The 27,594-nt window shown below is 44.9% G+C and overlaps 2 protein-coding genes across 2 annotated transcripts in view; one reads left to right on the forward strand and one right to left on the reverse strand.

Annotated features, from left to right (window-relative positions):
- The window catches only part of SCLY (selenocysteine lyase), a 68,113-nt gene that overhangs the window by 7,704 nt on the left and 32,815 nt on the right, over positions 1-27,594 (reverse strand). The window contains exons 4-9 of the mRNA XM_050751664.1: positions 23,902-24,002; positions 22,579-22,759; positions 11,851-11,978; positions 11,478-11,642; positions 10,347-10,453; positions 647-683 (exon numbers count right to left, since the gene is read on the reverse strand). Of these exons, the coding sequence (XP_050607621.1) occupies positions 647-683; positions 10,347-10,453; positions 11,478-11,642; positions 11,851-11,978; positions 22,579-22,759; positions 23,902-24,002 (719 nt within the window). The remainder of the gene's footprint in view (positions 1-646; positions 684-10,346; positions 10,454-11,477; positions 11,643-11,850; positions 11,979-22,578; positions 22,760-23,901; positions 24,003-27,594) is intronic.
- On the forward strand, positions 26,105-27,505 carry LOC126932612 (keratin, type I cytoskeletal 18-like). Its single transcript, XM_050751667.1, has one exon. The coding sequence runs from the start codon at positions 26,147-26,149 to the stop codon at positions 27,440-27,442; it is 1,296 nt and encodes a 431-aa protein (XP_050607624.1). The 5' UTR covers positions 26,105-26,146; the 3' UTR covers positions 27,443-27,505.

Below are 27,594 nucleotides of genomic sequence, written 5' to 3' on the forward strand. Positions count from 1 at the left end.
ATATATCTGAACACACTACAGAGAAACATCAGATAGGGGAAATAAAGCAGGGTCAGGGATAGAGCGTGACAGCAGGGGACATGGGGGGACCAATGTAGCTGTGGTTCATGGAGGGGTGCTTGAAGGTGGTGGCCTTTAAGCAGAGGCCTGCACAGTGAGGGAACAGCCTGCAGATGCCAAGGCGTGACCAGGACCCCTGCCCTCGCACAGCAAAACCTGAGCCTGGTTACTGTGGCAGAAGCAGGACAGGCCCCCGTGGAGGGCTGGCGGCAGGTGCTGGATTGGCCACCCACAGACCAATCGGGGACAGAAGGTCGATGGTCTGGGCGCTGCCAACGCCTGTGGGAATGGTGAACCTGCGGCCTGACGTTTCGCCTCTGCTGTAAGAGTATCACTGGTTCTCATGCCACGAGAGACAAGAGACAAGGAGTTTTTCCCTTTTAAATGCTAAGCAAGTGCCACTAATCCAGACATCTGAAAAAGTACAGATCTCTGCGTTGATAAATCAGATTCCAGGCTTTTTCTTGTCAGTCTGTTTATGAGATCACGAATATGATCTCCCTAAAGCCCCAAATTCCTGCTAGAGCCACTGGGGTCACTGATGACAAAGCAATCAACCCATCTCCTCCAGCTCACCAGGGCTCACCTTCCCAAGGCCAGCAATCATTGGGGTGTTCTCTGTCCTGTAAGAAACAAGGGATTCAGCAAGAATAAACAAATGTCTCAGGAAGGAATCCTGTCTCCATGAAAGTCATTGTGTTAAAACAAAAATAAACTCACGCTCCATCTTTCCTAAGCATGCACCATGTGGCTATCTCAATGGCAGCTGCAGGCCCCAGAAACCTCCCCTGCCAAGTCTGCACTTGCCCTGGCCCAGTGAAGGTCAACAAGGCCCACTGTGGGTGACGCGTTGGGTGTTCACTGTGACAATTCTATCTGGATCCTTTGCCAACCCAAAGCAAGCACTCTTCCTCCCGCAGGCCCCAAGGCACAGCTCTCTTTAGTCCTCACTGCCAAACCAGGACAGTATGGAACAGGGGAGAACCTTTGTTCTCAACATTTCAGGCATCAGCAAACAAGAGGGGTGTGTGTGTGTGCGTGTGTGTGCGTGTGTGGGGGGGTGGGCTTAATTTTTTTTTTTGAGACAGGGTCTCACACTGTTGCCCAGGTTAGAATGCAGCAGATTTCGACTCACTGCAACCTCTACCTCCCAGGTTCAAGTGATTCTCCTGCCTCAGCCTCCTGAGTATCTGGGATTACAGGCACACGCCACCATGCCTGGCTAAGTAGAGACAGGGTTTCTTTTTTTTTGTTGTTATTATACTTTAAGTTCTAGGGTACATGTGCACAATGTGCAGGTTTGTTACATATGTATACATGTGCCACGTTGGTGTGCTGCACCCATTAACTCGTCATTTAAATTAGGTATATCTCCTAATGCTATCCCTCCCCCCTCCCCCTACCCCACAACAGGCCCCGGTGTGTGATGTTCCCCACCTGTGTCCAAGTGTTCTCATTGTTCAATCCCCACCTATGAGTGAGAAAATGCGGTGTTTGGTTTTCTGTTCTTGTGAGAGTCTGCTGAGAATTTCCAGCTACATCCATGTCCCTACAAAGGACACGAACTCATCCTTTTTTATGGCTGCATAGTATTCCATGGTGTATATGTGCCACATTTTCTTAATCCAGACTATCACTGATGGACATTTGGGTTGATCCCAAGTCTTTGCTATTGTCAATAGTGCCACAATAAACATACGTGTGCATGGGTCTTTATAGCAGCATGATTTATAATCCTTTGGGTATATACCCAGTAATGGGATGGCTAGGTCAGATGGTATTTCTAGTTCTAGATCCTTGAGGAATCACCACACTGTCTTCCACAATTGTTGAACTAGTTTATAGTCCCACCAACAGTGTAAAAGCATTCCTATTTCTCCACATCCTCTCCAGCACCTGTTGGTGCTTTTTAATGATCGCCATTCTAACTGGTGTGACATGGTATCTCATTGTGGTTTTGATTTGCATTTCTCTGATGGCCTGTGATGATGAGCATTTTTTCATGTGTCTGCTGGCTACATAAATGTCTTCTTTTGAGAAGTGAGAGACAGGGTTTCACCATGTTGGTCAGGCTGGTCTCGAACTCCTCACCTCATGATTCGCTGGCCTCGGCCTCCCAAAGTGCTGGGATTAAAGGCATGAGCCACTGCACCCAGCCCAGTAATTTCTTAAGTTTGGCTGAACAAAGTTTTCTTAAACCTCTGGACCCGGCTATTGCTTGTTTACCAGTAGATATTTTCTCTGCACCCTCACCAGCATTTGGTGGTGTCTCTATTCTTATTTTAGCCATCTTTATAGGTGTTAGTGATATCTGGTGGTTTTAATTTGCATTTCCCCAATAACTAATGCTGTTGAACATCTTTTCCTGTGCTTGTTACATGGGTCTCGTCTTTGGTGAAATGTCTGTTTATATTTTTTGCCTATTTTCTGATTGAATTTATTGTATTATTTTTGCTGTTGAGTTTTGCAAGTTCTTGATATATTCTAGATACCATTCCTTTGTCAAAGTCATTTGAAAATATTTTTTCCTAGATTTAGCTTATCTTCCCATACTCTTAATATGGTCTTTCCCAGAGCAAAAGCTTTAAATTCTGATGAAGTCTAATTTATCCGTTTTTCCTTTTATGGATGCTTTTGGTGTCAAGTCTAAGAACTCTTTGCCTAGTTCTAGAACTTGAAGATTTTCTCCTATTTTTAAGCGGTTTTATTGCTTTATGTTTTTCATTTAATTTCATGATCTATTTTGAGATACTATTTTATGACGTATAAGACAGGGGTGTCCAAATCCTTTGGCTTCCCGAGGCCACACTGGAAGAATTCTCTTGGGCCACATATAAAATACACTAACGACAGCTGATGAGCTTAAAAATTAAAAAAAAAACGCAAAAAAAAAAAAAAAAAAAAAAACCACCAATGTTTTAAGAAAGTTTATGCATTTATGTTGGGCTACATTCAAAGCTGTCCTGGGCCACATGCAGCTGCAGGCCGCAGGTTGGAAAAGCTTGGTGCAAGACTTGGGTCAAGGTTAATTTTTTGCCTATTGATAACTAACTGCCTTGGCACCATCTGTTGAAAGGCTAACTTGCCATCTGCTGAATAGCTGACTTTCATTTGCTGAATTGATTTGCATCTCCTGTGGTTGTATCTGCACCCGTAACTCATATGGGCCTATTTCTGTATGGGTCTATTCTCCTCCACTGATCTACCTGCTGGCATTTTGACAGAAATTGTTAGGCCTGTGTATCCATTTGGAGAGAACTGACATCTTTGGTATGTAGAATCTTCCAAACTATGAACATGGTATGTGTCTCTGCTTAGATCTTAATTTCTCTCATCCACGGTATACTATTTTTAGCATATAAGTCCTTTATATTTTGCTAGTTTATATCTGAGTAACTTTGTTTCATTGTAAATGGTATTTTTTTTTTTTTTGAGACGGAGTCTTGCTCTGTCGCCCAGGCTGGAGTGCAGTGGCACGATCTCAGCTCACCGCAAGCTCTGCCTCCCAGGTTAATGCCATCCTCCTGCCCCAGCCTCCCGAGTAGCTGGGACTACAGGCGCCCGCCACCTCGCCCAGCTAGGTTTTGTATTTTTTAGTAGAGACAGGGTTTCACCATGTTAGCTAGGATGGTCTCCATCTCCTGACCTCGTGATCCGCCCGTCTCGGCCTCCCAAAGTGGTAGGATTACAGGCTTGAGCCACTGCACCCAGTTGTAAATGGTATTATATTTTTAATGTTACTGTCCACTTGTTCATTACCATTATATAAAAATAAGACAGATTTTTGCATGTTTATCTTGTGTCCTGCAACCTTGCTATACTCACTTATTAGTTCTAGCAGTTTTCTTGTACATTCCTTGGGATTTTCTTTATAGACAATCGTGTGATATGATTAGAAACAACTTTCCCTCTTCCATTCGGATCTATACGCCTTTTGCTTCCTTTTCATGCCTTACTGCGCTGACCAGAACTTCCACCACTATGTTGGATAAGTGTGGTGACAGTGAACATCCTTGCTTTGTTCCCCCAGCCACAGGAGTAAAACACTGAGGCTTTCACCGCTAAGAACGATGTTAGCTGTAGGTTTTATGTAGATGTTCTTTATCAAGTTAAGAAAGTTCCCCACTAATCCTATTATTCTGAGTTTTTAACATGAATGGTTGAATTTTGTCAAATGCTTCTGCTGCATCAAACATGAACATGTTATCTTCTTTATTCGTTAGCTTCTTAATATGGTAGATTACATTGATTAAATTTTTTTATTTTTGTAGAGATGGGTCTTGCAGTTCACCTAGGCTGGCCTTGAACTCCTAGCCTCAAGTGATCCACTTCCCTTGGTATCCCAAAGTACTGGGGGATTATAGGCATGAGCCACCGTGCCCTGCCTTGATTGCATTTTTCCTTTCTTTTTTTTTTTTTTTTTTTTTTGAGACAGAGTCTTGCTCTGTTGCCTAGGCTGAAGTGTGGTGGTGCCATCTCAGCTCACTGTAACCTCTGTTACCCAGGTTCAAGTGATTCTTGTGCCTCAGCCTTCCAAGTAGCTGGGATTACTAGTGTCCGTCACCACACCTGGCTAATTTTTGTATTTGTAATAGAGACGAGGTTTTACCATGTTGGCCAGGCTGGGCCCGAACTCCTGACTTCAAGTGATCTACCCGCCTTGGCCTCCCAAAGTTCTGGGATTGCAGGCTTGAGCTACCACTCCCGGCTCTAGATTGCATTTTGAATACTGAACCAGCCTCGCATCTGTGGAATAAATGCCACTTGGTCACAGTGTATCATTATTTTTTTGAGACAGAGTCTCACTTTGTCACCCAGCCTGGAGTGTACAGTTGTGATCATAGCTCAACGCAGACTCGACCTCCCAGGCTCACTCAAGCAATCCTCCTATCTCAGCTTCTCGAGTAGCTGGGACTATAGGCATGTACCACCATGTCCAGCTAATTTATTTTTTGAAGAGGGGTCTCACTATGTTGCCCAGTCTGGTCTTGAACTCCTGGGCTCAAGTGATCCCAATTCCCCTGCCTCAGCCTCCCAAAGTGCTGGGATTATATGCGTGAACCAGCACACCCAGCTGTGTATAATTCTTTTTATGTATTGCTGAATTCTATTTGTAGACATTTTGTTAAATATTTTTTGCATCAAAATTCATGATGATGTTGGGCTGTAAAGGATTTTTTTGTACTGTCTTTACCTGGTTTTAGTATCAGGATCTAGGTTCATAAAATGAACCGGGAAGTTGTCCTTCCTCTTTATTTTCTGGAAGAGACTGTATAGAAATGTTAATTCTTCTTTAAACAAAGAATTCTTCGATAGAATTCTCTAGTGAAGCCACTGGGCCTGAAGACTTCTCTTTGTGGAGTTTTAAAGCTGTAAGTTCAATTTCCTAATGGTTATAGAGCTATTCAAATGACCTATTTTATATCAAGTGAGTTGTGGTAGTTTGTGCTTTTTGAGGAAGTGGTCAGTTTCATCTAAGTTGTCAACTTCCTATGTGTAGAGCTGTTTGTGTCATTCCCTTCTTATCCTTTTGATGGCTGCAGGGCCTGGAGTGATACTCCTTGTTTCATTCCTGATGTTATAACTTCTCTGTTTTTCTGGTTAGTCTTCATAGAGGTCTGTCCTGGGCTTAAGGAATCCTACCATCTATCTCAGCCTCCCAAGTAGCTGAGACTACAGGCCTGTGCCACCATATACAGCATTTTTCTTTTTGTAGAAACAAGATTTCAGCATGTTGCTCAGGCTGGTCTTGAACTCCTGGCCTCAAGCAATCTACGTGCCTTGGCCTCCCAAAGTGCTGGGATTAGAAATGTGAGCCACCACGCCCAGCTAATGGTTTTGTTTTGTTTTGTTTTGTTTTTTTCCAGACGGAGTTTCACTCTTGTTGCCCAGGCTGGAGTGCAATGGTGCAATCTCGGCTCACCACCACCTCTGCCTCCCAGGTTCAAGTGATTCTCCTGCCTCAGCCTCCCTAGTAGCTGGGATTACAGGCATGTGCCACCACACCTGGCTCATTTTGTATTTTTTTTTTTTTTGAGACTGAGTCTGGCTCTGTCGCCCAGGCTGGAGTGCAGTGGCCAGATCTCAGTTCACTGCAAGCTCCACCTCCCGGGTTTACGCCATTCTCCTGCCTCAGCCTCCCGAGTAGCTGGGACCACAGGCGCCCACCACCTCGCCCGGCTAGTTTTTTGTATTTTTTAGTAGAGACGGGGTTTCACCGTGTTAGCCAGGATGGTCTCGATCTCCTGACCTAGTGATCTGCCCATCTCAGCCTCCCAAAGTGCTGGGATTACAGGCTTGAGCCACCGCGCCCAGCTCATTTTGTATTTTTAATAGAGACGGGGTTTCTCCATGTTGGTCAGACTGGTCTTTAACTCCTGACCTCAGGTGATCCGCCCGCCTTGACCTCCCAAAGTGCTGGGATAACAGGTGTTAGCCACCATGCCTGGCCAATACTGTCTTTTTATTTATTTATTTATTTATTTGAGACGGAGTCTCGCTCTGTCACTCGGGCTGGAGTGCAGTGGCCGGATCTCAGCTCACTGCAAGCTCCGCCTCCTGAGTTTACGCCATTCTCCTGCCTCAGCCTCCGGAGTAGCTGGGACTACAGGCGCCCGCCACCTCGCCCAGCTAGTTTTTTGTATTTTTTAGTAGAGACGGGGTTTCACCGTGTTAGCCAGGATGGTCTCAATCTCCTGACCTCGTGATCTGCCCGTCTCGGCCTCCCAAAGTGCTGGGATTACAGGCTTGAGCCACTGTGCCCGGCCTTTTTTTTAAAGAGACAGGCTCTTGCTCTGTTGCCCAGGCTGGAGTGCAATGGTGTGGTCATAGCTCACTGCAGCCTCGAACTTCTGGGCTTGAGTGATCCTCCCCGCTCAGCCTCCTGAGTAGCGGGGACTACAGGCACGCACTGCCATGTCGGCTAATTAAAAAAAATTTTTTTAGAGATGAGATCTTGCTATGTTGCCCAGGCTGGAGTGCAATGGCGTGATCATAGCTCACTGCAGCCTCGAATTTCTGGGCTCAAGTGATCCTCCCCCCTCAGCCTCCTGAGTAGCTGAGACTACAGGCATGCACTGCCATGTCGGCTGAATTTTTTTTAGAGATGAGATCTTGCTATGTTGCCTAGGCTGGTCCTGAACTCCTGTCCTCAAGCAATCCTCTTGCTTTGGCCTCCCAAAGCAGTGGGATTATAGGTGTGAGCCACCGTGCCAGCCTGTGTTGTCTTTTTCAAAGTTCTAGTGAAGCACAGACCTCATCTGCTTTTATGTTCCTTTACTTTGCCTTTCTATAATTATCTTAAATATGTCCTTTATGTACATTTTGAACCACAGGAGATACTGCTATGAGTTTTGCTTATGCTATCAAACATAATTCAGAAAACTCTAAAGGAGAAGGAAAGCCTATTCTATTTGGTGACAAATTCTTAGTTTTCCTTCATCTGAGAATATTCTGATTACTTCTTCATTCCTGAAAGATACATTCACTGGGTACAGGATTCCGGCTTGATGGTTTTCTTTGAGCACTTGAAGAAAAATAATTGTCCCCCTTTCTTCTGGTCTTTCTGGTTTCTGATGAGACCACTGTCATTCAAATTCTTTTTCCCTTATTGGTGAAATGTCATCTTTCTCTGACTGCTTTCAAGAATTCTCTCTTTCATTTTTAGAAGTCTAATCATATGTCTCTGGCATGGATTTCTCTGGGTTTATGCTATTTGGGGTTTGCTCAGTTTCTTGATTCTGTACGTTTATGTCTCTTGCCAAATTCAGGAAATTTTTTAGCCATTATTTCTTCAAGTACCTTTGCAGGCTGTTATCTTTCTCTGTTTCAGGGGATTTCAATGAAATGAATGTTGTATCATTTGTTATTGTCTCACAGGTCCCTGCAGCTCTATTTTAAATCCCATTATTTTTTTTGAGACAGAGTCTCACTCTGTTGCCCAGGCTAGAGTGCAGTGGTACGATCTCGGCTCACTGCAACCTCTGCCTCCCAGGTTCAAGGGATTCTCCTGCCTCAGCCTCCCATGTAGCTGGGACTACAGGCACGTGCCACCAAGACAGGCTATTTTTTTTTTTTTTTTCCAGTAGAGATGGGGTTTCACTGTGTTAGCCAGGATGGTCTCGATCTCCTGACCTCGTGATCTGCTCCCCTCGGCCTCCCAAAGTGCTGGGATTACAGGTGTGAGCCACCGTGCCCGGCCGAAGCCCCACTCTCTTTCTTCTCTGTGGTCTGGATTTCTATTGTTCTGTCTTTCAGCTCACAGATTTCCTTCCCTGTCCTCTTATTTTTCTATTAAGCCCATCCACTGAGCTTTATATTTTGGCTACTGCAGTTCTTAGTTCTACAATTTCCAATTTTCATTTAGTTCTTTTATGTTGTCCTTCTCTTTGCTGACAGTTTCACTTGTTTCAAGTATGTTCACAATTTCTCATTGAAGCATGTTTACTGTGTCTGCTGTAAAATATTTGTTAGATAATTTTAACGTCATCATCTTAGTGCAGGCATGTATTATTATTGTTCATTCAGTTTGAGACCTTTCTAGTTCTTGGTATGATGAATGATTTTCACTTGAAACCTGGACATTTTTGCCTTACATTATGAGAATCTGGATCTTATTCAACCTTTCTGTTTTGGCTGGCATTTTCTGATGTTGCGCTGGCAGGAGAAGGGGTATGCCATTCATTACTGCCAACTGGAAGTAGAAGTCTAGGTTTCTTTTTTCTTTTCTTTTTTTTTTTTTGAGATGGAGTCTCTCTGTCACCCAGGCTGGAGTGCAGTGGCGCGATCTTGACTCACTGCAACCTCTGCCTCCTGGGTTCAAGTGATTCTCCTGCCTCAGCTTCCCAGTAGCTGGGACTACAGGCATGCACCACCACGCCTGGCTAATTTTTTGTACTTTTAGTAGAGATGGGGTTTCACCGTGTTAGCCAGGATGGTCTCGATCTCCTGACCTTGTGATCTGCCTGCCTTGACCTCCCAAAGTGCTGGGATCACAGGCGTGAGCCACCGTGCCTAGCCTTTTTTTTTTGAGACAGAGTCTCGCTCTGTCACCCAGGCTGGAGTACAGTGGTGCCATCTCGGCTCACTGCAACCTCAGCCTCCCAGGTTCAAGCAATTCTCCTGCCTCAGCTTCCCAAGTAGCTGGGATTACAGGCATGCGCCACCACACCTGGCTAATTTCCATATTTTTAGTAAAGACAAGGTTTCACCGTCTTGGCCAGGCTGGTCTCAAACTCCTGACCCCAAGTGATCTGCCCACCTCGGCCTCCCAAAGTGCTGGGATTACAGGCATGAGCCTATGTCTGGTCAATGTCAAGATTTTTTACTTGGCTGATGTTGACACCCTATGGGAGGACACTCCCTGTGACTGACAGGTGTGGGTTCAAGATCCCTATATGGTCTCTGCTGACACTATGGTGGGGATGCCTAAGTCCTGGTTCTCTACTTGGCCTTCTTGACACACCCGGGGGCAGTGTGGGATGCCTTGTTACAGCCTGTATTGGCGGAAGTCTGGGCTTCCCGCTCCATCTTTGCAGGCGTGGATAGGCGTGGCCGCACAATATCCTCTGTAGCATCTGGCTGGAGTAAAGCAGGTGTTGTCTACAAGTCTTCTGTCTTACTAGGCCATTCCTTTCCTGGTCCACTGACTAGAGAGGACAGGCTTTGGTTGGGGCAATTTGTGTCTGCCCTTACTGGCATTTCAGGTTTGCCAGCTTCTCCAGCACTAAGTGTGGGATATACAAGGTGAGAAGAAAACCTGGGAACTCACCTCACCTCCTCCACCTCCACCTCCACCTCCACCTCTATGCTGTTACTGTTTCTGCCTCTTGTTAACAAGTTTCTAACACAAGGTGTACTGGGGACAACAACTAATTTCCCAGTTCACGTCACTGTACCTAGAGGGGACACAGGAGCTATCAGAAAGGAGACCAGGGTGCTTCTGTGTGGCCCCGAAGTTAAAACAGCAGCAGGCCTCAGCCATGAAGGGTCCAACAGTTCTCTCTTCAGTGGGCTGGGCCAAAATTACAAGGGGAATTGGATGCGTTGGAGCAGTTAAAAGAAACAGAGATTTCCTTCATTGCTTTCAATCATTCCCAAAGAGACCGCAGGTCCTGTAAGTCCTCGGTGTGAAATCAGTCAGTGGAGTCAGTTCTGACAGCAGCAGTGTGGACACTGCTACAGAGCCTCCACGAGACAGAGAAATGGCGCCATGTTTCTTTACAATGTCACTGCTCTACAAATGACACGGTCAGTAGGTCAGAGACCTTGTTAACTTTCTGCCTTACCCTGGCCTGAAATTCCGTTCTTGTCCACCTCCAAACAGCATAGGGTAGAGAGGGGTAAATTCACCAAGTCCTCGTACATAAAGTGCGCCAATCCTGGGACCATAAAACTGGAAGGAAAAGTTGGTCATTTATTCAACAAGAACTTTCCAAGGACCTACTCTGTAGACACACTAAGTGCCTAGAGGCACACAGGAGAAATGCTCTGCGATGCACAGTGCTTCCTTGGGGCGCCTCTGAGGGTCACCCCTTTTGACATGCAGAGTCACAAAAGCCTTCTGGGCAGGGTGGAACTCCAACCTAGGAGGCAGCGCAGGTGCTAGACTCTCGTGCCCAGCTCTGTGGCAGGCAGCTCTCCCTCGCACATCATGTGATAGAATTTGTACAAGGATCTCAAATCATATGGATCACGGTTTAAAAAAAAAAGAGAAAGAGAATGCATAAATAGAGAGGAGTTGGAACCAGCAGTTGGCCGTGGCCTTTCCTGCAAATGATTCCACGTTTCCAACTGACACAATGCAGAACTCTGGAGTGCCAAAGTGTCAGGCCACCACAGATACTCCTTTGGAAACCAGCTGAGGACTGTGCTTCAAAATTGAGTACTACAAATATCTCAGGCCCTGGTAAGCTGTCAGAAAGATGTGCACAATTTTCAGAAGGGTCTTCACTGTTAACTCTTTCCCCCATACTCCCACCTTAAAGATAGCTGGTAAGTTTTTGTTGAGGAGCCGCATCTGAAATCACATTAGAGAAAGCAACAATTTCCTGTCCCCACATCTTCTACCCCACGCCCTCTGCATATGCTCTGTCCGCTGCAGACACTTGCCGCCTGGCTGAACCCCCTGCCTTACTTCCCTGAGATCTCGACGTCTCCTCCCCTAGCTTGGTCCACCGCCCCACCCTGCCCTATGTGGGTTGGGCACCCCCATCATCCCTGCCATGGCATTCAACTTGGCCTGCTGGCCATGTGGGGCTCCTCTCTTAAAGTTCCTGAGGACAGGGATCCCATGTTGCTCCTCGCAGTGCCCCCAAGGCCTGGCTCACAGCGGGCAGTGAGGCTTACGGACCGAGCAGTGAACAGCCACCTGCGCAGCAGACTCTGCCCACAGAGGGAGGAGGCCTCTGCAGACATACCTTGTGGCCCACGATGGTAAGGAAGTCCACGCCCAGGTCCTCCACATCCACGCGCTGCTTCCCCAAGGCCTGTGCAGCATCTGTGTGCATGAGGATGGGAGGCAGCCCAGCTGCCACCCGTTCCTGGTTCAGGGCTTTAATGCGCTGACTGATTTCAGGAACAGGCTGACGGGGAAAGGAAACAGTTGAGTATGTTGCTCCGATTTGATGAAAACTGAATGACAGAAATCAGGAGTAGTGAGCACAGGCCAAATGTTATCAAAGTGAACAGAGAAATGGGAGAAGCCAGAGCTGGGAAACCTGAAACGCCATGAGTCTAAGCCGCTGTTCTTCCCCATGAGCTCTCCCTAAAGAGAAACAAAGGCTGACTCACCATGACAACGCCGGTCTCATTGTTGGCCAGCATGATGGTCACAAGGCGTGTGGTCGGGCGGACAGCTGCGAGGATGTCATCCACCTCTGCCTGCCCGCTCACCTTGGACACAGGGACAAAGGTGACCGCTGAGAAACAAACATGGGTACCGAACTAAGTTGCACAAATTGATTCCTCTCAAAATTGTATTCCAACAGAGCTTAACAAAACAGTTTTCTACAATTATAAAAGTAAATTGTTGTCCAAGTTCAGAAGACTATAAAGAAGAATATAAGCCGCCCATCATCATTCGCCCAGCGTCACTGTCGGGTGCTTCAATGTGAACGCGTCTTTAACGTGGTTGCAGTGGGTGGATCTATGTGCCTTTCTGCTTCTACAGGGACCGAAGGGGAAGTGGCAACAGGGACACAGGCTCTTGCTTTAGGGGAGGGTCCTAGCACACAGCACTTCACTGCCATGTGCTCGGCACCCAGCCAGTGCTGGTGAAGCCACTCCTAGGCGCCAGGCGTTGCCCCAGGCACTGACAGTCTCACTACTGCAGATGGAAAATGAGCAGAGGAGACGACCTTATTTAGCTTTAGTCCTTTGAGTTTAAAATGGTGAAAAACAAATGTATCCACTGCCCGCTCAGGGTCCTACTGAAATGAAAGAGAAAACAGCCACTTCTCCAAATAAGAATCAAATCAAAACACCAACAAAGGGTATCTGGCCGGGCACAGTGGCTCACTTTGGGAGGCCGAGGTGAGCGGACTGCTTGAGCCCAGGGGTTCAAGACCAGCCTGGGCAACATAGGGTAATCATGCCACTGCACTCCAGCCTGGGTGACACAGTAACGCACTGTCTCAAATAAAAGGAGGAGCGGTGAGTTATGTGGACTAGGAATTTTGAGGAGTCCCTAAAATGTAGCAAGATGATGGCATTAAATTAACAGTGAAGAGAATACTTAAAGGCAAATCTGAAAGGATCCAGTGGCCATGCAAGTTCAGGTTGGACAGCGGGAAGCGTAGGGCAGGGGCCAGCTACCAAGGCCGGCAGAGGACAGTGTCCCAATGTCCGAGCACTCCCTGCTCCTGTACACCAAGTCAGCAGCAGAGGCACTGACCTCAGACTGAGACAGCGCCACACGCCCAGAGAGGAACAACAGGCACAAGGCAGGCTCCTTGTCTGGGGGAACGATCTAGAAAATGGGGAAGAGCTTGGGGCATCTGCTAGGGGACTCAGAGGAGCAAAGCAAAAGCAGCTCTGTCCAGGGAAGTCACAGAGAAAAGTGGGCGGGGTCCGCTGCCACTACCTTATGCAGCGCCCACTGTGGGCCCTCCCTTCCTGGGAGACACCTCCTGGGGAAACGCATTGAGAGTTGCAGATGAGCCCTCCCTAGCCCCTACATCAAACAACGAAATGCTTCCTCCATCCACAGGAACAATCCAGGATCCCCAAGTCCGAGGAAAAACCAGGATGAACAGGTAAATGACTGATTCTAGATCACACAGAAGCAATCCCAGGAACAGGAAAACTGAAATAATTTTAACTGGTATCTTCAGTGTGTGGAAAAGCAGGAAAAAAGGCAAGCAATAAAAACTGCCTGCAACTGTACTTAAAGAGATAAAGTATGATGACAGTGGCTCATTACACAGAGAGTCCTCAAGATAACCAAGAGAGAAATTAAGAAAAAGAACCAAAAGGAAATCGTGGAGTTGGAAAGTACAACCGATATGAAAAGTTCACTGGAGGGGCTCAAGAGTTTGTTGGAACTGGCAGAAAATACATTTACTCAACATGAAGGTAGATTTACAGATTATGAAATCCAAATATAAGAGAGGAAAAACATGAGAAAGATAAACAGAGCCTCAGAGAAATGTGGGACACCATAAGGCACCAAATATGGAAAACAGGAGTAGCAGAAGGGCAGGAGCAAGAGAAAGGGGCAGAAAATGTCTCTGAAAAATAACGGCTGAAAATGTCTCAAATATGATGGAAAACATTAATCTACATACCCAAGAGGCTAAATGAATTCCAGGTAGGATAAAACACAAAGACATTCACTCCCAGACACATGATAATGAAAATGTTGAAAGCCAAAGACAGAGAAAGTATCTTGAAATCCGCACAAGAGATTCTGTCTCAAAAAAATAAAGGGAAAAAAGGGCAGTGTAACTGTATATTGCTTCTCTCAACTGATTTAAAAGCAACTGTATAAAGTGACATGTATAGAATTATTTTGTTAGGGCTATAACACAGTATTTCATGAGGACAGCACAAAGGAGGTAGGAGACAGCAGAATTGTCTATTAAGGAAAAGACACCAGATGATAATTCAGATCCATGGAACAAATGAAGATAATGTGAAAAGGCAACTAAGAAGGTTACTCGAACAAAATCTATAAACATACACTTGTTCTTTCTTCCCTTAGCTTCCTTAAAAGACATTAAATTGGCCAGGTGCAGTGGCTCATGCCTGTAAGCACTTTGGGAGGCCAAGGCAGGAGTATCACTTGAACCCAGGAGTTCAAGACCAGTCTGGGCAACGTCAGGACACTTTATCTGCACAAAAAATAAAAAATCAGCTGGGTGTGATGGGATACGCCTGTAGTCCCAGCTACCAGGGCAGCTGAGGTGGAAGGATCACTTGAGCCTGGGAAGTTGAGGCTGTAGTGAGTTGTGATCGTGACACCAAACTCCAGCCTGGGTGACAGGGTGGAATCTTGTCGAAAAGAAAAGAGAGGAAAGAGGGGAGGGGAGGGGAGGGGAGGGGAGGGGAGGGAAAAGGCAGGAAATTAACTAAAATGATATTTGTGGCTGGGTGCAGTGGCTCATGCCTGTAATCCCAGCATCTTGGGAGGCCAAGGTGGGCAGATCACTTTAGGCCAGGAGTTCAAGATCAGCCTGTCCAACCTGGAAAAACCCTGTTTCTACTAAAAATACAAAAATTAGATGGACCTGATTGTACATGCCTGTAATCTCAGCTGCTTGGGAGGCTGAGGCATGAGAATCACTTGAACCTGGGAGGTAGAGGTTGCAGTGAGCCAAGATTGCACCACTGCACTCCAGTTTGGGTGACAGAGCAAGACTGTCTCAAAAAAAAAAAAGATATTTGTAACAATGCACTGTTGAGTTTGTAACATATATAGATGTAACACCGGTAACAATAAAAGCACAAAAAAGAAGAAGGAACAGAACTGTATAGGAGTAACATTTCTACGTCTTTCTGGAATTAAGTTAGTATAAATCTGAAGTAAATACTGATAAGTTTATACATATATAGTAAGCCCTTGATAACTACTAAGGAAATAATTTTTTTTTTTTTTTTTTGAGACGGAGTCTCGCTGTGTCGCCCAGGCTGGAGTGCAGTGGCCGGATCTCAGCTCACTGCAAGCTCTGCCTCCCGGGTTTTTACGCCATTCTCCTGCCTCAGCCTCCCGAGTAGCCGGGACTACAGGCGCCCGCCACCTCGCCCGGCTAGTTTTTGTATTTTTTAGTAGAGACGGGGTTTCACCGTGTTAGCCAGGATGGTCTCGAACTCCTGACCTCGTGATCCGCCCGTCTCGGCCTCCCAAAGTGCTGGGATTACAGGCTTGAGCCACCGCGCCCGGCCAGGAAATAATTTAAAAAGTGAAAAAAGCACTAATGAATTTTGATGTTAAACTAGAAAATATTGGTTAATGCAAAAGAAAACAGTAAAGGGGGAAAAGAAAACAAAAAATATATGAGACATCTAGAAAACAAAAAGTAAAAATATAGGTGGTAATCCAACTATGTCAATAGTAACATTACGTGTGAATGATTAAACAATCTAATATAAAGGCAGAGGTTGTCAGACTAGATTTAAAAAGAACTGGCCAGGTGCGGTGGCTCGCGCCTATAATCCCAGCACTTAGGGAGGCCAAGGCTGATGGATCACCTGAGATCAGTTCAAGGTCTGCCTGGCCAACATGGTGAAACCCCGTCTCTACCAAAAATACAAAAATTAGCCAGCCATGATGGTGGGTGCCTGTAGTCCCAGCTACTCGGGAGGCTGAGGCAGGAGAATGGCTTGAACCCAGGAGGCAGAGCTTGCAGTGAGCTGAGATCATGCCACTGCACTCTATAGCCTGGGCGACAGAGTGAGACTCTGTCTAAAAAACAAAACAAAACAAAACAAGAAAAGAATCTACAGGAGACCCATGTGTCCTGCTCAGGGCTCTTGGGGTGGGCCTAGTTAACCTTCCCCAAAGGTGACTTTTCCCTTTTCGTATTATTCACATCAAAGATAAGTCTTAGATACTGTGTGATGTTCAAGCAGTTTATTCTGGCAGCGCTCTTACAAGATAGCTAGCAGGAGCAGGCAGGTGGCAAGGGTCAGATACATTCAGGTATCATGACTGCCTGACCCGGAGGGTCTCTGTCCGGAGAGCATTCTCAGAGTTTCAGGGATTCTTCCCCGTTCTTATCTTGTATTTAGTCCAGGTCAGTTACCAGGTTTCTCTTCCGTAAGGGAGTTAAGCTATTTTGGTAAGGGTAAGCTTTGTATTTATGGTTTATGAGAGTTCCATCTATGCTGAGGTGGTCTTACCTCCTGGAAATTCCCCAGCCAGGGCTGGAAATCCCTAGGCCATGTTGCGTCATACTGCTAATTGACACACAGTGTCAGCCCTGCAAGACGTTTGCATGGGCCTATGGCTATCATTAATCTTAAAGCCACAATATGTCTCTTACACTGTATTACAACATGTCAGATTTAAAGACATATACGGATTAAAAGTAAAAGGATGGAAAAAGATATTTATGCTAGCAGCAACCATAAGACAGTTGGAATGACTATACTTACATAAAATAAAAGGGACTTAAAAAAAGTTACTAGAGATAAAGATGGACATTTTATAATGATAAAAGAACCAGTTCATCCATAATACATAACAAATATAAATGTATATGCACCTAACAATAGAGCACCAAAATACATGAAGCAAAAGCTGACAGGTTTGCAGGGAGAAACTGATTAATAGTGTGATCAACTATTAATCAGACCACCAATTAATAATAGCAGGATCATTCAAAATCACATTTTCAATAATGGATACAACAACTAGCCAGAATTTTAACAAGGGAACAGGGAACAGAAGACTTGAATAACACTATAAATTAAGTAGACCTAATAGACATCTACAAGACACTCCACCCAACAACAGCAGAACATACATTATCCTTCAGTGCACTTGACATATACTCTCGGATAGACTATATGGCTAGGCTACAAAATAAAAAAAAATAAAGAATTTAAATCAAAGTATTTTCTAGCTCTTAAGGAAGAAAATTAGAAATCACTAGCAGAAAAAAAATCTTAGAAATTAAAAAAACATATGGAAATTAAACATACACTCTTAAATATCTAATGGGTCATAGAAAAAAATCACAAGGGACACTAGAAAATACTTTCTGAGATGAATGAAGATGAAGACACAACACACTAAAACATGTGGAATGTAGTTAAAGCAGTGCTTAGACGGAAATTTATATCTGTAAATGCCTACATTAAAAAAGAAGGTCCAGGCGTGGTGGCTCACACCTGTAATCCCAGCACTTTGGGAGGCCAAGGTGGGTGGGTCACTTAAGGTCAGGAGTTTGAGACAAGCCCAGCCAACATGGCAAAACCCTGTCTCTACTAAAAATACAAAAATTAGCTGGATGCGGTAGTACACACACCTGTAATCCCAGTTACTTGGGAGGCTGAGGCACGAGAATTGCTCAAGTCTGGGAGGTGGAGGTTGCAGTAAGCTGAGATTGCGTCACTGCACTTCAGCCTGAGCAGTAAGACTCTGTCTCAAAAAAAAAATTCTTTTTCAAATCATAACTAAGACACCTTAAGACACTGGAAAAAAGGAACAAATCAAACCTAAAACAAGTAGAAAGAACCTATTTATGCCTAGTGTTCCATTATTGGAACGCTAAGCTTGTGGGAGTTATTTATATCCTACTGCTCAAGGTTATTGCCAAGGTCTGATTTTTCACACACAAAAAAACTTGCAACCTCCGGCATAAATGGGTTAATAAAGATTGGTGTAGAAATTAATAAAATAGAGACTACAAAAATAACACAGGAAAATCAAAAGTTAGTTCTTTAAAGAGTTTAAAAAAGATAAATCTTTAACTAAATTGATCAAGAGAAAAAAAAGAATAAAATTACTAAATTGATCAAGAGAAAAAAAAAGAATAAAATGAAAGGGATATATAAATCTTACAGAAATAAAAAAGCATTACCAGAGACTACTATAAACAATGGTATGCCAATAAAATTAGGTAACGAATGAAATGCACAAATTCCTAGAAGGACACAAACAACTGAAAATGACTCAAAAGAGATACAGCCTGTACAGACCTATAAAAAGTAAAGAGACTGAATCAGCAACTTGAAAATTCTCCACAGAGAGAAGCCCAGGCCCAGATGTTGTCATTGGCAAACTCTCAAATATTTAAAGATGAATGAAAACCAAGTCTTCACAAACCCTTCCAAAAAACAGAAGAGGAGGGAACACTCCCCATGATTTATACGGGGCAAGTTTCACCCTGACACTAAACTAGACAAAGATACCACAAGGAAACTACAGACTAATACCTCTTATGAATACTGACAGGAAAATCTTCAGCAAAATAATAGTGAACTAAATCTAAAAACATATGAAAAGGATTAAATGGTTTAACACCCAAAAATTAGTTAGGGTAATACAACATTACAAACCGAATAAAGAACAAAAACCCACATGATCATCTCAATAAATGCAGAAAAAGCATTTAACAAAATCCAATACCCCTTTCATGATAAAAACACCCAACAAACCAAGCACAGAAGGGAACTTCCTCACCCTGATAAAGGCCATCTAAAAACCCACAGCTAACAGTATATGAAATTATGAAAGAATGAATGCTTTCCCTTACAATCAGCAGTAAGATAAGGATATCCACTTTGGCCACTTCTACTCAACATTGTATGGAGGTCCTAGCCAAGGCAATCAGACAAGAAAATAAAATTAAAGAAATACAAGTTGGACAACAAGAAGTAAAACTATCTCTAGTTGTAGATGATATGACCCTCTATATAGAAAATCCTAAGGAATCCATTAAAAAACTTATTGAAACTAACAATTAGGCTGGGCATGGTGGCTCACGCCTGTAACCCCAACACTTTGAGAGGCCAAGGTTTGGGTGATCACCTGAGGTCAGGAGTTCGAGACCAGCCTGACCAACATGGTGAAACCCCGTCTCTACTAAAAATAACAAAATAAATAAGCTGGGCATGGTGGTACATGCCGTAATCCCAGCTACTTAGGAGGCTGAGGCAGGAGAATTGCTTGAACCCAGAAGGCGGAGGTTGCAGGAGCCAAGATCATTCCATTGCACTCCAGCATGGGCAACAAGAGTGAAACTCTGCCTCAAAAAAAAAAAAAAAAAAAAAAGACTAACAATTAGAACTAATAAATACAGCAAAGTTGCAGAATACAAGAGTAACATACAAAATCAACTGTACAGCTGACCCTTGAACAATGTGAGGGTTAGGGGCGTGGCGCAACTCATGCAGTTGAAAATAGGTGTCTAACTTTTGACTCCCCTAAAACTTTTTATTTTTATTTTTATTTTTTGAGATGGAGTCTTGCTCTGTCGCTCAGGCTGGTGTGTGGTGGCACCATCTCAGCTCACTACAGCCTCTGCCTCCTGGGTTCAAGTGATTCTCCTGCTTCAGCCTCCCAAGTAGCTGGGATTAAAGGTATGTGCCACCATGCCCGGTTAATTTTGTATTTTTAGTAGATGGGGTTTTGTCATGTTGGCCAAGCTGTTCTTGAACTCCTGACCTCAAGTGATCCGTATCCCCTTGGCCTTCCAAATTGCTGGGATTACAGGTGTGAGCCACCACACCCAGCCAGCTCCTCGCAAACTTAACCAACAAATAACCTACTGTTGACTAGAAGCCTAAATGATAACATAAGCACTTGATTAACACATATTTTGTATATTATATATTATATGCTGTATTCTCACAATAAAGCTAGAAAAAAATACTAAGAAAATCATAAGGAATAAAAAATATATTTACTATTAATTAAGTGGAAGCAGATCATCATAAAGGTCTTCATCTTCATCATCTTCACAATGAGTAGGCTGAGGAGGAGGAGGAAGAGGGGTTGATCCTGAAGTCACAGAGACAGTAGAGATAGGAGAAAACCCACATATAAGTAGACCCACAGAGTTCAAACCCATGCTGTTCAAGGATCAACTACATTTACATATATTAGCAATGAACAATCCAAAAGTGAAATAAGAAAACAATTCCATCTACAATAGTATCAAGAGAATAAAACACTTAAGGATAAATTTAACAAAAGTGCAAAAAATCCTGAAAATTGCAAAAATTGCTGGAAGAAATTAAATATAAAGACATCACGTTAATGGATTGGAAAACAATATTGTTACGGTAGCAATACTGACCAAATTCATCTACACATTCAATTCAATCCCTATCAAACTCCTAGCTAGACTTTTTGCAGAAATTAACAAGCTTATCCTAAAATTCTTTTGAGATTTCAACAGATGCAGAATAGCCAAAACAATATTAAAAAATAACAAATTTGGAGAACTCCTACTTTCCTATTTCAGAACTTACTATAAAGCTACAGTAATCATAACAGTTTGGTACCAATCTAAGAATAGAAATATAGGTAAATGGAATAGAGTTGACAGTCAAGAAATAAACCCTCACATATTATGGTCAACTGATTTTCAATAATGGTGCCAAGACCATCCATGGAAGAAGAGTCTTTTCAACAAATGTGCTGGAACAACTGGATGTCCACATGCAAAAAAAGTAAATTTGGATTCCTCCCTCACACCACACACAAAATTAACTCAAAATGTACCACAGATTTAAATGTAAGAGCTAAAACTATAAAACTCTTAGAAGAAAATATAGGAGTACATTTTCATGACCTTGGGTAGGACAAAATCTTCTTACATATGACACAAGGAACAACAACAACAAAAACGGACTTCACCAAAATGAAAAGTTTTTGTTCTCTAAAGGATACCATGAGAGCGAGAGCAAACCCACAGAATGAGAGAAAATATTTACAAATTATCTGTCTGATAAGGGACTCGTATCAAGCATATATAAAGAACGCTTACAACTCAATAAAAAGACAAGTCATCCAATTAAAATACGAGCAAGGACTTTAATAGACATTTTTCCAAAGAAGATATATACAAATGGCCAATGAACACATGAAAGATGCTCAACACTACTGGCCATCAGGGAATTGTAAATCAAAACCACACCTACTAGGATGGCAATAATCAAAAAGACAGATAACAAATGTCAGCAAAGACATGGAGGAATTGGAACCCTGTGACACTGCAAATAGGAGTACTAAGCTGTGCGGCTACTTTGGAAAACAAAGCTTAAGGTTAAACAGTTACCTTAAAAGTTGTCAGATAGTTACCACATGACCCAGCAATCCCACTCAATAGAATGCTAATTTTTTTTCCCCCAGAGATGGAGTCTTGCTGTGTCTCCCAGGCTGGAGTGCAGTGGTGTGATCTTGGCTCACTGCAACCTCCGTCTCCAGGGTCTAAGTGATTCTCCTGCTTCAGCCTTCCCAGTAGCTGGGAATACAGACATGCACCACCACGCCTCGGCTAATTTTTGTATTTTTAGTAGAGATGGGGTTTCACCATGTTGGCCAGGCTGGTCTCGAACTCCTGACCTCAAGTGATCCACCCACCTCAGCCACCCAAAGTGCTAGGATTACAAGGCTTGAGCCACTGCACCCGGCCAGAAAAATTTTTTTTTCCAAAAAGTCTTCATAGTCAAACCAAGCAGTTCAGCCACAGTCCCTTAATCTTGAAGAGAAATGTATTTTCTTTTTATTCACCTTCAGATTTTCATATAGATTACACAAGAAAGCTCAGGCTGAGAAGAAAATCTGTTTCAAGGACAGTGTTGATTAATGGGCTGCCTCCGTTTTACAAGTTAATGGTCTACACCTGGTGAACATGTCACTCCCTTTTGGGACGTCCTATGGCAGGAAAACTGAGAGGTGGCTCTGTCTGTGCTGTGTGACAGCCACAGAGCCACTGCTGCTGCAGCGAGCTTCCTCCTCCTCCCCGCGGGCCCCTGCGCCTCCTGCTGCACCTGGGCCCCACCTCGCTCCGCTTTTCCGTACGCAGCGGGAGGCCTTGCCTCATGGGTGCTGAGATCAGGTGCGGCAGCTCGCTTATTCCAGGCTTCACACCTGAAGTTTAGGGCTATCTGATCCTTTCCCTTCATGGGAGAGGAGAGTGGGAGCTGGGATTTTATGATGAAAACCAAATAATGACAAGCTTCATTTGCCCATTTGCAGGTGTACTATTTAAAGGTTAAATATTTCTTATATGCAAGTTTCAAATATCACTCAGTTTACACAAATGGCTAGTTCTACATATTCATTCTGGATGTTTTTCCTAAGGGAAGGTTTGGCCACACTGGCTGACGCCCTCGTGTCAGCTGGTCTCTGCACTGAGAGGGGCAGCCAGGGAGCCCAGCGCAGTGAGGGGCATCTATTCACCAAGGCACCAGGGCCTGGCTCCCCATCAGAACCGGGGAGTTACAGTGAGTGGCACATTGAATCCACATCTCCGCAGTGGATCCCGGGCTCTGCCTGCAGGCCGCTCCCCGCCTCACAGCTGGAGCCCAGCAGGCTGGCCCCAGGGCCACCCTGCACCCACTCACCTGCCACTTGTTCTTCCGCCAGATGCTCCAGGGGCAGCCGGATGGAGTCGTGTTCCACCAAGGAAGTAATGAAATGGGGCTTGGCCCCCTCCACTGGACTGTGGTGCCCACCCACGTGTCCCTTTGAGGTCTGGTTTGCGTGGAAATGTTTCACCACAGAATGGATTACTAAATTATTTGACTGCAGAGATACAGCAAAAAAAGCATTTACAAAAACTGTGCTGAGGTAAGGGTTAGAGCAACAATTTCTGTTACTTAATTTCTTTTGTGGCTAATATCAAAAAAGCTTCAAAGAAATTCAGCTTCCTGAGTTGGACCTTTTGAAAGATTTAGGGTTTTCCAACATTCAAAAACTTGAGATTCATTTCCAGTCAATCATGTCTATTTTATTGTTAAGCAATATTATTAATTTTTAAGAATTTATATAAATATATTGGTATAAGTGCAGTTTTGTTATATGCATAGAATATTATGAATTTTTAAATTTTATAAATCTGCCATAAAGAGTATTTTGTCCAGCCACCCACTACTGGTGGGAGTATAAATTGGTACAACCTCTACTGTGGGCCATCTGTCACATCTACCAAATGAGCCCCGTGACCCAGCAAGTCCAGTTCTTGGACTTTTTCCTACAGCTACACTCACAGTGAAACCAAATAGTGTGTATAAAGGTTATTTATTAACATTAAGTGCAGCACTGTTTCTTACAGCAAAACCTTGGAAAGCCCTTAAATATCTATCAATTAGGGATTAAAAGGAATGATTCCAGGGCAAAAATGATGGGGAAACCTTTATGGAAATAACAATGCAAAGCAGGTTACTTTACATATTACATTACGAAAATCCTATTAGCTACCTGAAATTTACTTAAAGGATATATACTAATTATCTCGAGCTAGTATGCAATATAGCAAGACCACACATTACTCTTTCTTTCTTTCTGAGACAGGGTCTCACTCTCTTGCCCAGGATGGGGTGCAGCAGCGTGATCATAGCTCACTGCAGCCTTGAATTCCTGGGTTCAAATGATTCTCCCACCTCAGCTTCCCTACTAGCTGGGACTACAGGTGTCACCACCACACCCAGCTAATTTTTTTTTCTTTGTAGATATGGACTCTCCCTATGTTGCCCAGGCAGGTCTCAAACTCCTAAGTTCAACCAACTCTCCTGCCTTGGCCTCCCAAAGTACTGGGATTACAGGCATGAGCCACCACACCTGGCCTACTCTTTCTTTAAATGAAAATGTAGCAAAAGGGAATCACTTTCTGGGTATTTTATTATAACTTGCAGCTAAAAGAACGTGAGCGTGTTCAGAAGCTTTACCTCAGTGCCCCCGGAAGTGAAGATTATATCTTGAGGTTTCCCCCCTATCATCTTCGCGAGGCTTTCCCGGGCTGCATTTATAATATCCTTGGCCTTTCTTCCTTGAGGGACCAAAAAGGAAATTCGTTAACATTGCTTCACCAAGCCCTATCAACGCTTCTAAAAGGACAACCAAATACAAAGGAGTAAGACGTCTGCGTGGGCCGTTCTAAGAAAAACCTGCCCCCTTAATGTGAGCACAGCAAAACACTACAACCTAGACACAACCTGGCAAAGGGGCGGCTGTGAGACAGCAGCGAACCAGTGACCAAACTGAGAGTTATTAACTCCATGAGACCCAGAAACAAGTACGGGAGGTTGGCTAAGAACCTGGATGTCCCACAAGATGTGGCTTTCTTCTTACCAGTTGCTGCGGGGGGAAGCTGTGGCCATCTGCTTTGCTTCCCATTCAAGAAAAGTGGAGAATGAAAGGATGGAATGAGTTGCAAACAACAAAAATAAGCAAAAACAGAACTCATGACTCCTCAACACAAAGTCCAGTGCCATATCTCATTCTGCATGTCGCCCACGGTGTACCTGGGCTGCGAAGGTTACTGTCTCAGGGACACACCTGCTTTCAAACAGGGCTATGCATCCGGCCATCACCCAGTTTCACTGGCTAGAAGGAAAACACAGGAACCATGCTTGCTGGGGCAAAGAAAGAAAGGCTCTGGCATGGGAATTCTGAAAGTTTCAGTGACCATCCTTACTGTACACACCAGGAGTCCCCAAACTTTTTTGACCATTCAGTCTTGTTTAAAAAAAAAAAAAAATTGAACAGGCACCACTAAAACATATACTATTACAAAACATCATAAAAAAGAGAAACATAAAAAGCTGAGGTAAAATAAATACACAAATTCTGCCGCTCCTTAACGCTACTGTATAGATGTCAGTTTTAGTAGCAGTTTCCTAAACACCTAAGGCCTATGGTGTTTAGGAAAACTCCAGCATTTTACTTGGTGACACTAAAAGTTACCGTAATAAACTGTCACCCTCACTCTCAGCCTTCCCTCTCTCAGTGATAATGGTTTGGCTGTGTCCCCACCCAAATCTCATCTTGAATTGTAGCTCCCATAATTCCCACGTGTCATCAGAGGGGCCCGGGGGGGAGGTAACTGAATCACGGCAGCAGGTCTTTCCCATGCTGTTCTCATGACAGTCATTAAGTCTCAGGAAATCTGATGGTTTTATGAAGGGGTGCTCCCCTGCACAAGCCCTCTTGTCTGCTGCCATGTAAGGTGTGACTTTGCTCCTCTTTCGCCTTCCTCCATGATTGTGAGGCCTCCCCAGCCATGGGAAACTGAGTCCATTAACCCTCTTTCCTTTATAAATTACCGAGTCTCAGGTAGGTCTTTATTAGCAGCATGAGAACAGACTAATACACTGAGGAAATGGCAACTCCATCCCTCAGCAGCCCAGGGCAAAAGCACGGGCTCTTTCTCTTTTCTTTCCCCACCAATTAATCCACCAGCAAATGCTGTAGGCTCTGTGTTCAAAAGACATTCCGAACCTGACTCCGCCTCTCCACCGCCCAGCCACCAACCAAGCCAAGGCCACTGCTGTGATGTTCTCCTAGCAGGCCCCCACCAGGGTCCATTCTCCACATAGTGGACAAGGTAATGCCTCAAAAACCCAAACATTCTGGGCACCGTGCTTCATCCCTCCCCAGCAGGGTGCTGAGTACACAGTTGATGCTTAGTCAGTCAGTGCCGCTTACGTCAGCGGTTTCCAAAACCCCAAGGCCCTCTCACGAGCTCCACAAAGTCAAAACTGTTTTCATGATGATACTAAGAGATCAGCTGCCTTGTTGACGCTCCTTTTCTCACAGGTATACAGTGAAGCTTCCAGAGGCTTCCGTCGCTATGACGACGTAGTGACTTCAGTGGGCTGGACGGGGAGGTCTGAGCACTGGCTATCTTCCAGCAACAGGCTGTAAAGAGACCTCCACACGCACAACAGGGCCACGTTCACGAGGTTTCTTCTGTTTTGCCGAAGATAGTTTATCTTTCACAAACATTGATGAACGCTGAGCTTATTTTCAGGTTTTTTTTTTTTTTTTTTTGCTATTATAAGCAAGACTGTGATAAATATCTTAGGTATGTAAAATCTTTCCCCACATCCTCAACATTTTCCTTAAAATAAATTTCCCTCTTCTTCGTCAGCAAAGCCTGAGTCCTGTCGTCTCGCCTTCCTCCCATACAGCATGAGCTTCACCACTCGCTCCACCTTCTCTACCAACTACCGGTCCCTGGGCTCTGTCCAGGCGCCCAGCTACGGCGCCCGGCCGGTCAGCAGCGCCGCCAGTGTCTATGCAGGCGCCGGGGGTTCTGGTTCCCGGATCTCCGTGTCCCCCTCCACCAGCTTCCGGGGCGGCATGGGGTCCGGGGGCCTGGCCTCAGGGATGGCTGGGGGTCTGGCAGGAATGGGCGGCATCCAGAACGAGAAGGAGACCATGCAAAGCCTGAACGACCGCCTGGCCTCTTACCTGGACAGAGTGAGGAGCCTAGAGACCAAGAACCGGAGGCTGGAGAGCAAAATCCGGGAGCACTTGGAGAAGAAGGGACCCCAGGTCAGAGACTGGAGCCATTACTTCAAGATCATCGAGGACCTGAGGGCTCAGATCTTCGCAAATACTGTGGACAATGCCCGCATCGTTCTGCAGATTGACAAGGCCCGTCTTGCTGCTGATGACTTTAGAGTCAAGTATGAGACAGAGCTGGCCATGCGCCAGTCCGTGGAGAATGACATCCATGGGCTCCGCAAGGTCATTGATGACACCAATGTCACTCGACTGCAGCTGGAGACAGAGATCGAGGCTCTCGAGGAGGAGCTGCTGCTCTTCATGAAGAGGAACCACGAAGAGGAAGTAAAAGGCCTACAAGCCCAGACTGCCAGCTCTGGGTTGACCGTGGAGGTAGATGCCCCCAAATCTCAGGACCTCGCCAAGATCATGGCAGACATCCGGGCCCAATATGACGAGCTGGCTCGGAAGAACCGAGAGGAGCTAGACAAGTACTGGTCTCAGCAGATTGAGGAGAGCACCACAGTGGTCACCACACAGTCCGCCGAGGCTGGAGCTGCTGAGACGACGCTCACAGAGCTGAGACGTACAGTCCAGTCCTTGGAGATCGACCTGGACTCCATGAGAAATCTGAAGGCCAGCTTGGAGAACAGCCTGAGGGAGGTGGAGGCCCGCTACGCCCTACAGATGGAGCAGCTCAATGGGATCCTGCTGCACCTGGAGTCAGAGCTGGCACAGACCCGGGCAGAGGGACAGCGACAGGCCCAGGAGTATGAGGCCCTGCTGAACATCAAGGTCAAGCTGGAAGCTGAGATTGCCACCTACCGCCGCCTGCTGGAAGATGGCGAGGAATTCAATCTTGGTGATGCCTTGGACAGCAGCAACTCCACGCAAACCATCCAAAAGACCACCACCCGCCGGATAGTGGATGGCAAAGTGGTGTCTGAGACCAACGACACCAAAGTTCTGAGGCATTAAGCCAGCAGAAGCAGGGTACCCTTTGGGGAGCAGGAGGCCAATAAAAAGTTCAGAGTTCAAAAATAAATAAATAAAAATAAATTTCCCTCAAAGACTTTAGATAATAATATTTAGGCCGGGCGTGGTGGCTCACATCTGTAATCCCAGCACTG

This window comes from Macaca thibetana, chromosome 12, assembly GCF_024542745.1.
Source record: "Macaca thibetana thibetana isolate TM-01 chromosome 12, ASM2454274v1, whole genome shotgun sequence".
Taxonomy (NCBI): domain Eukaryota; kingdom Metazoa; phylum Chordata; class Mammalia; order Primates; family Cercopithecidae; genus Macaca; species Macaca thibetana.

Coding starts and splice junctions, on each gene's coding strand:
- LOC126932612 (XM_050751667.1), top strand. CDS start 26,147: ATGAGCTTCACCACTCGCTCCACCTTCTCTACCAACTACCGGTCCCTG.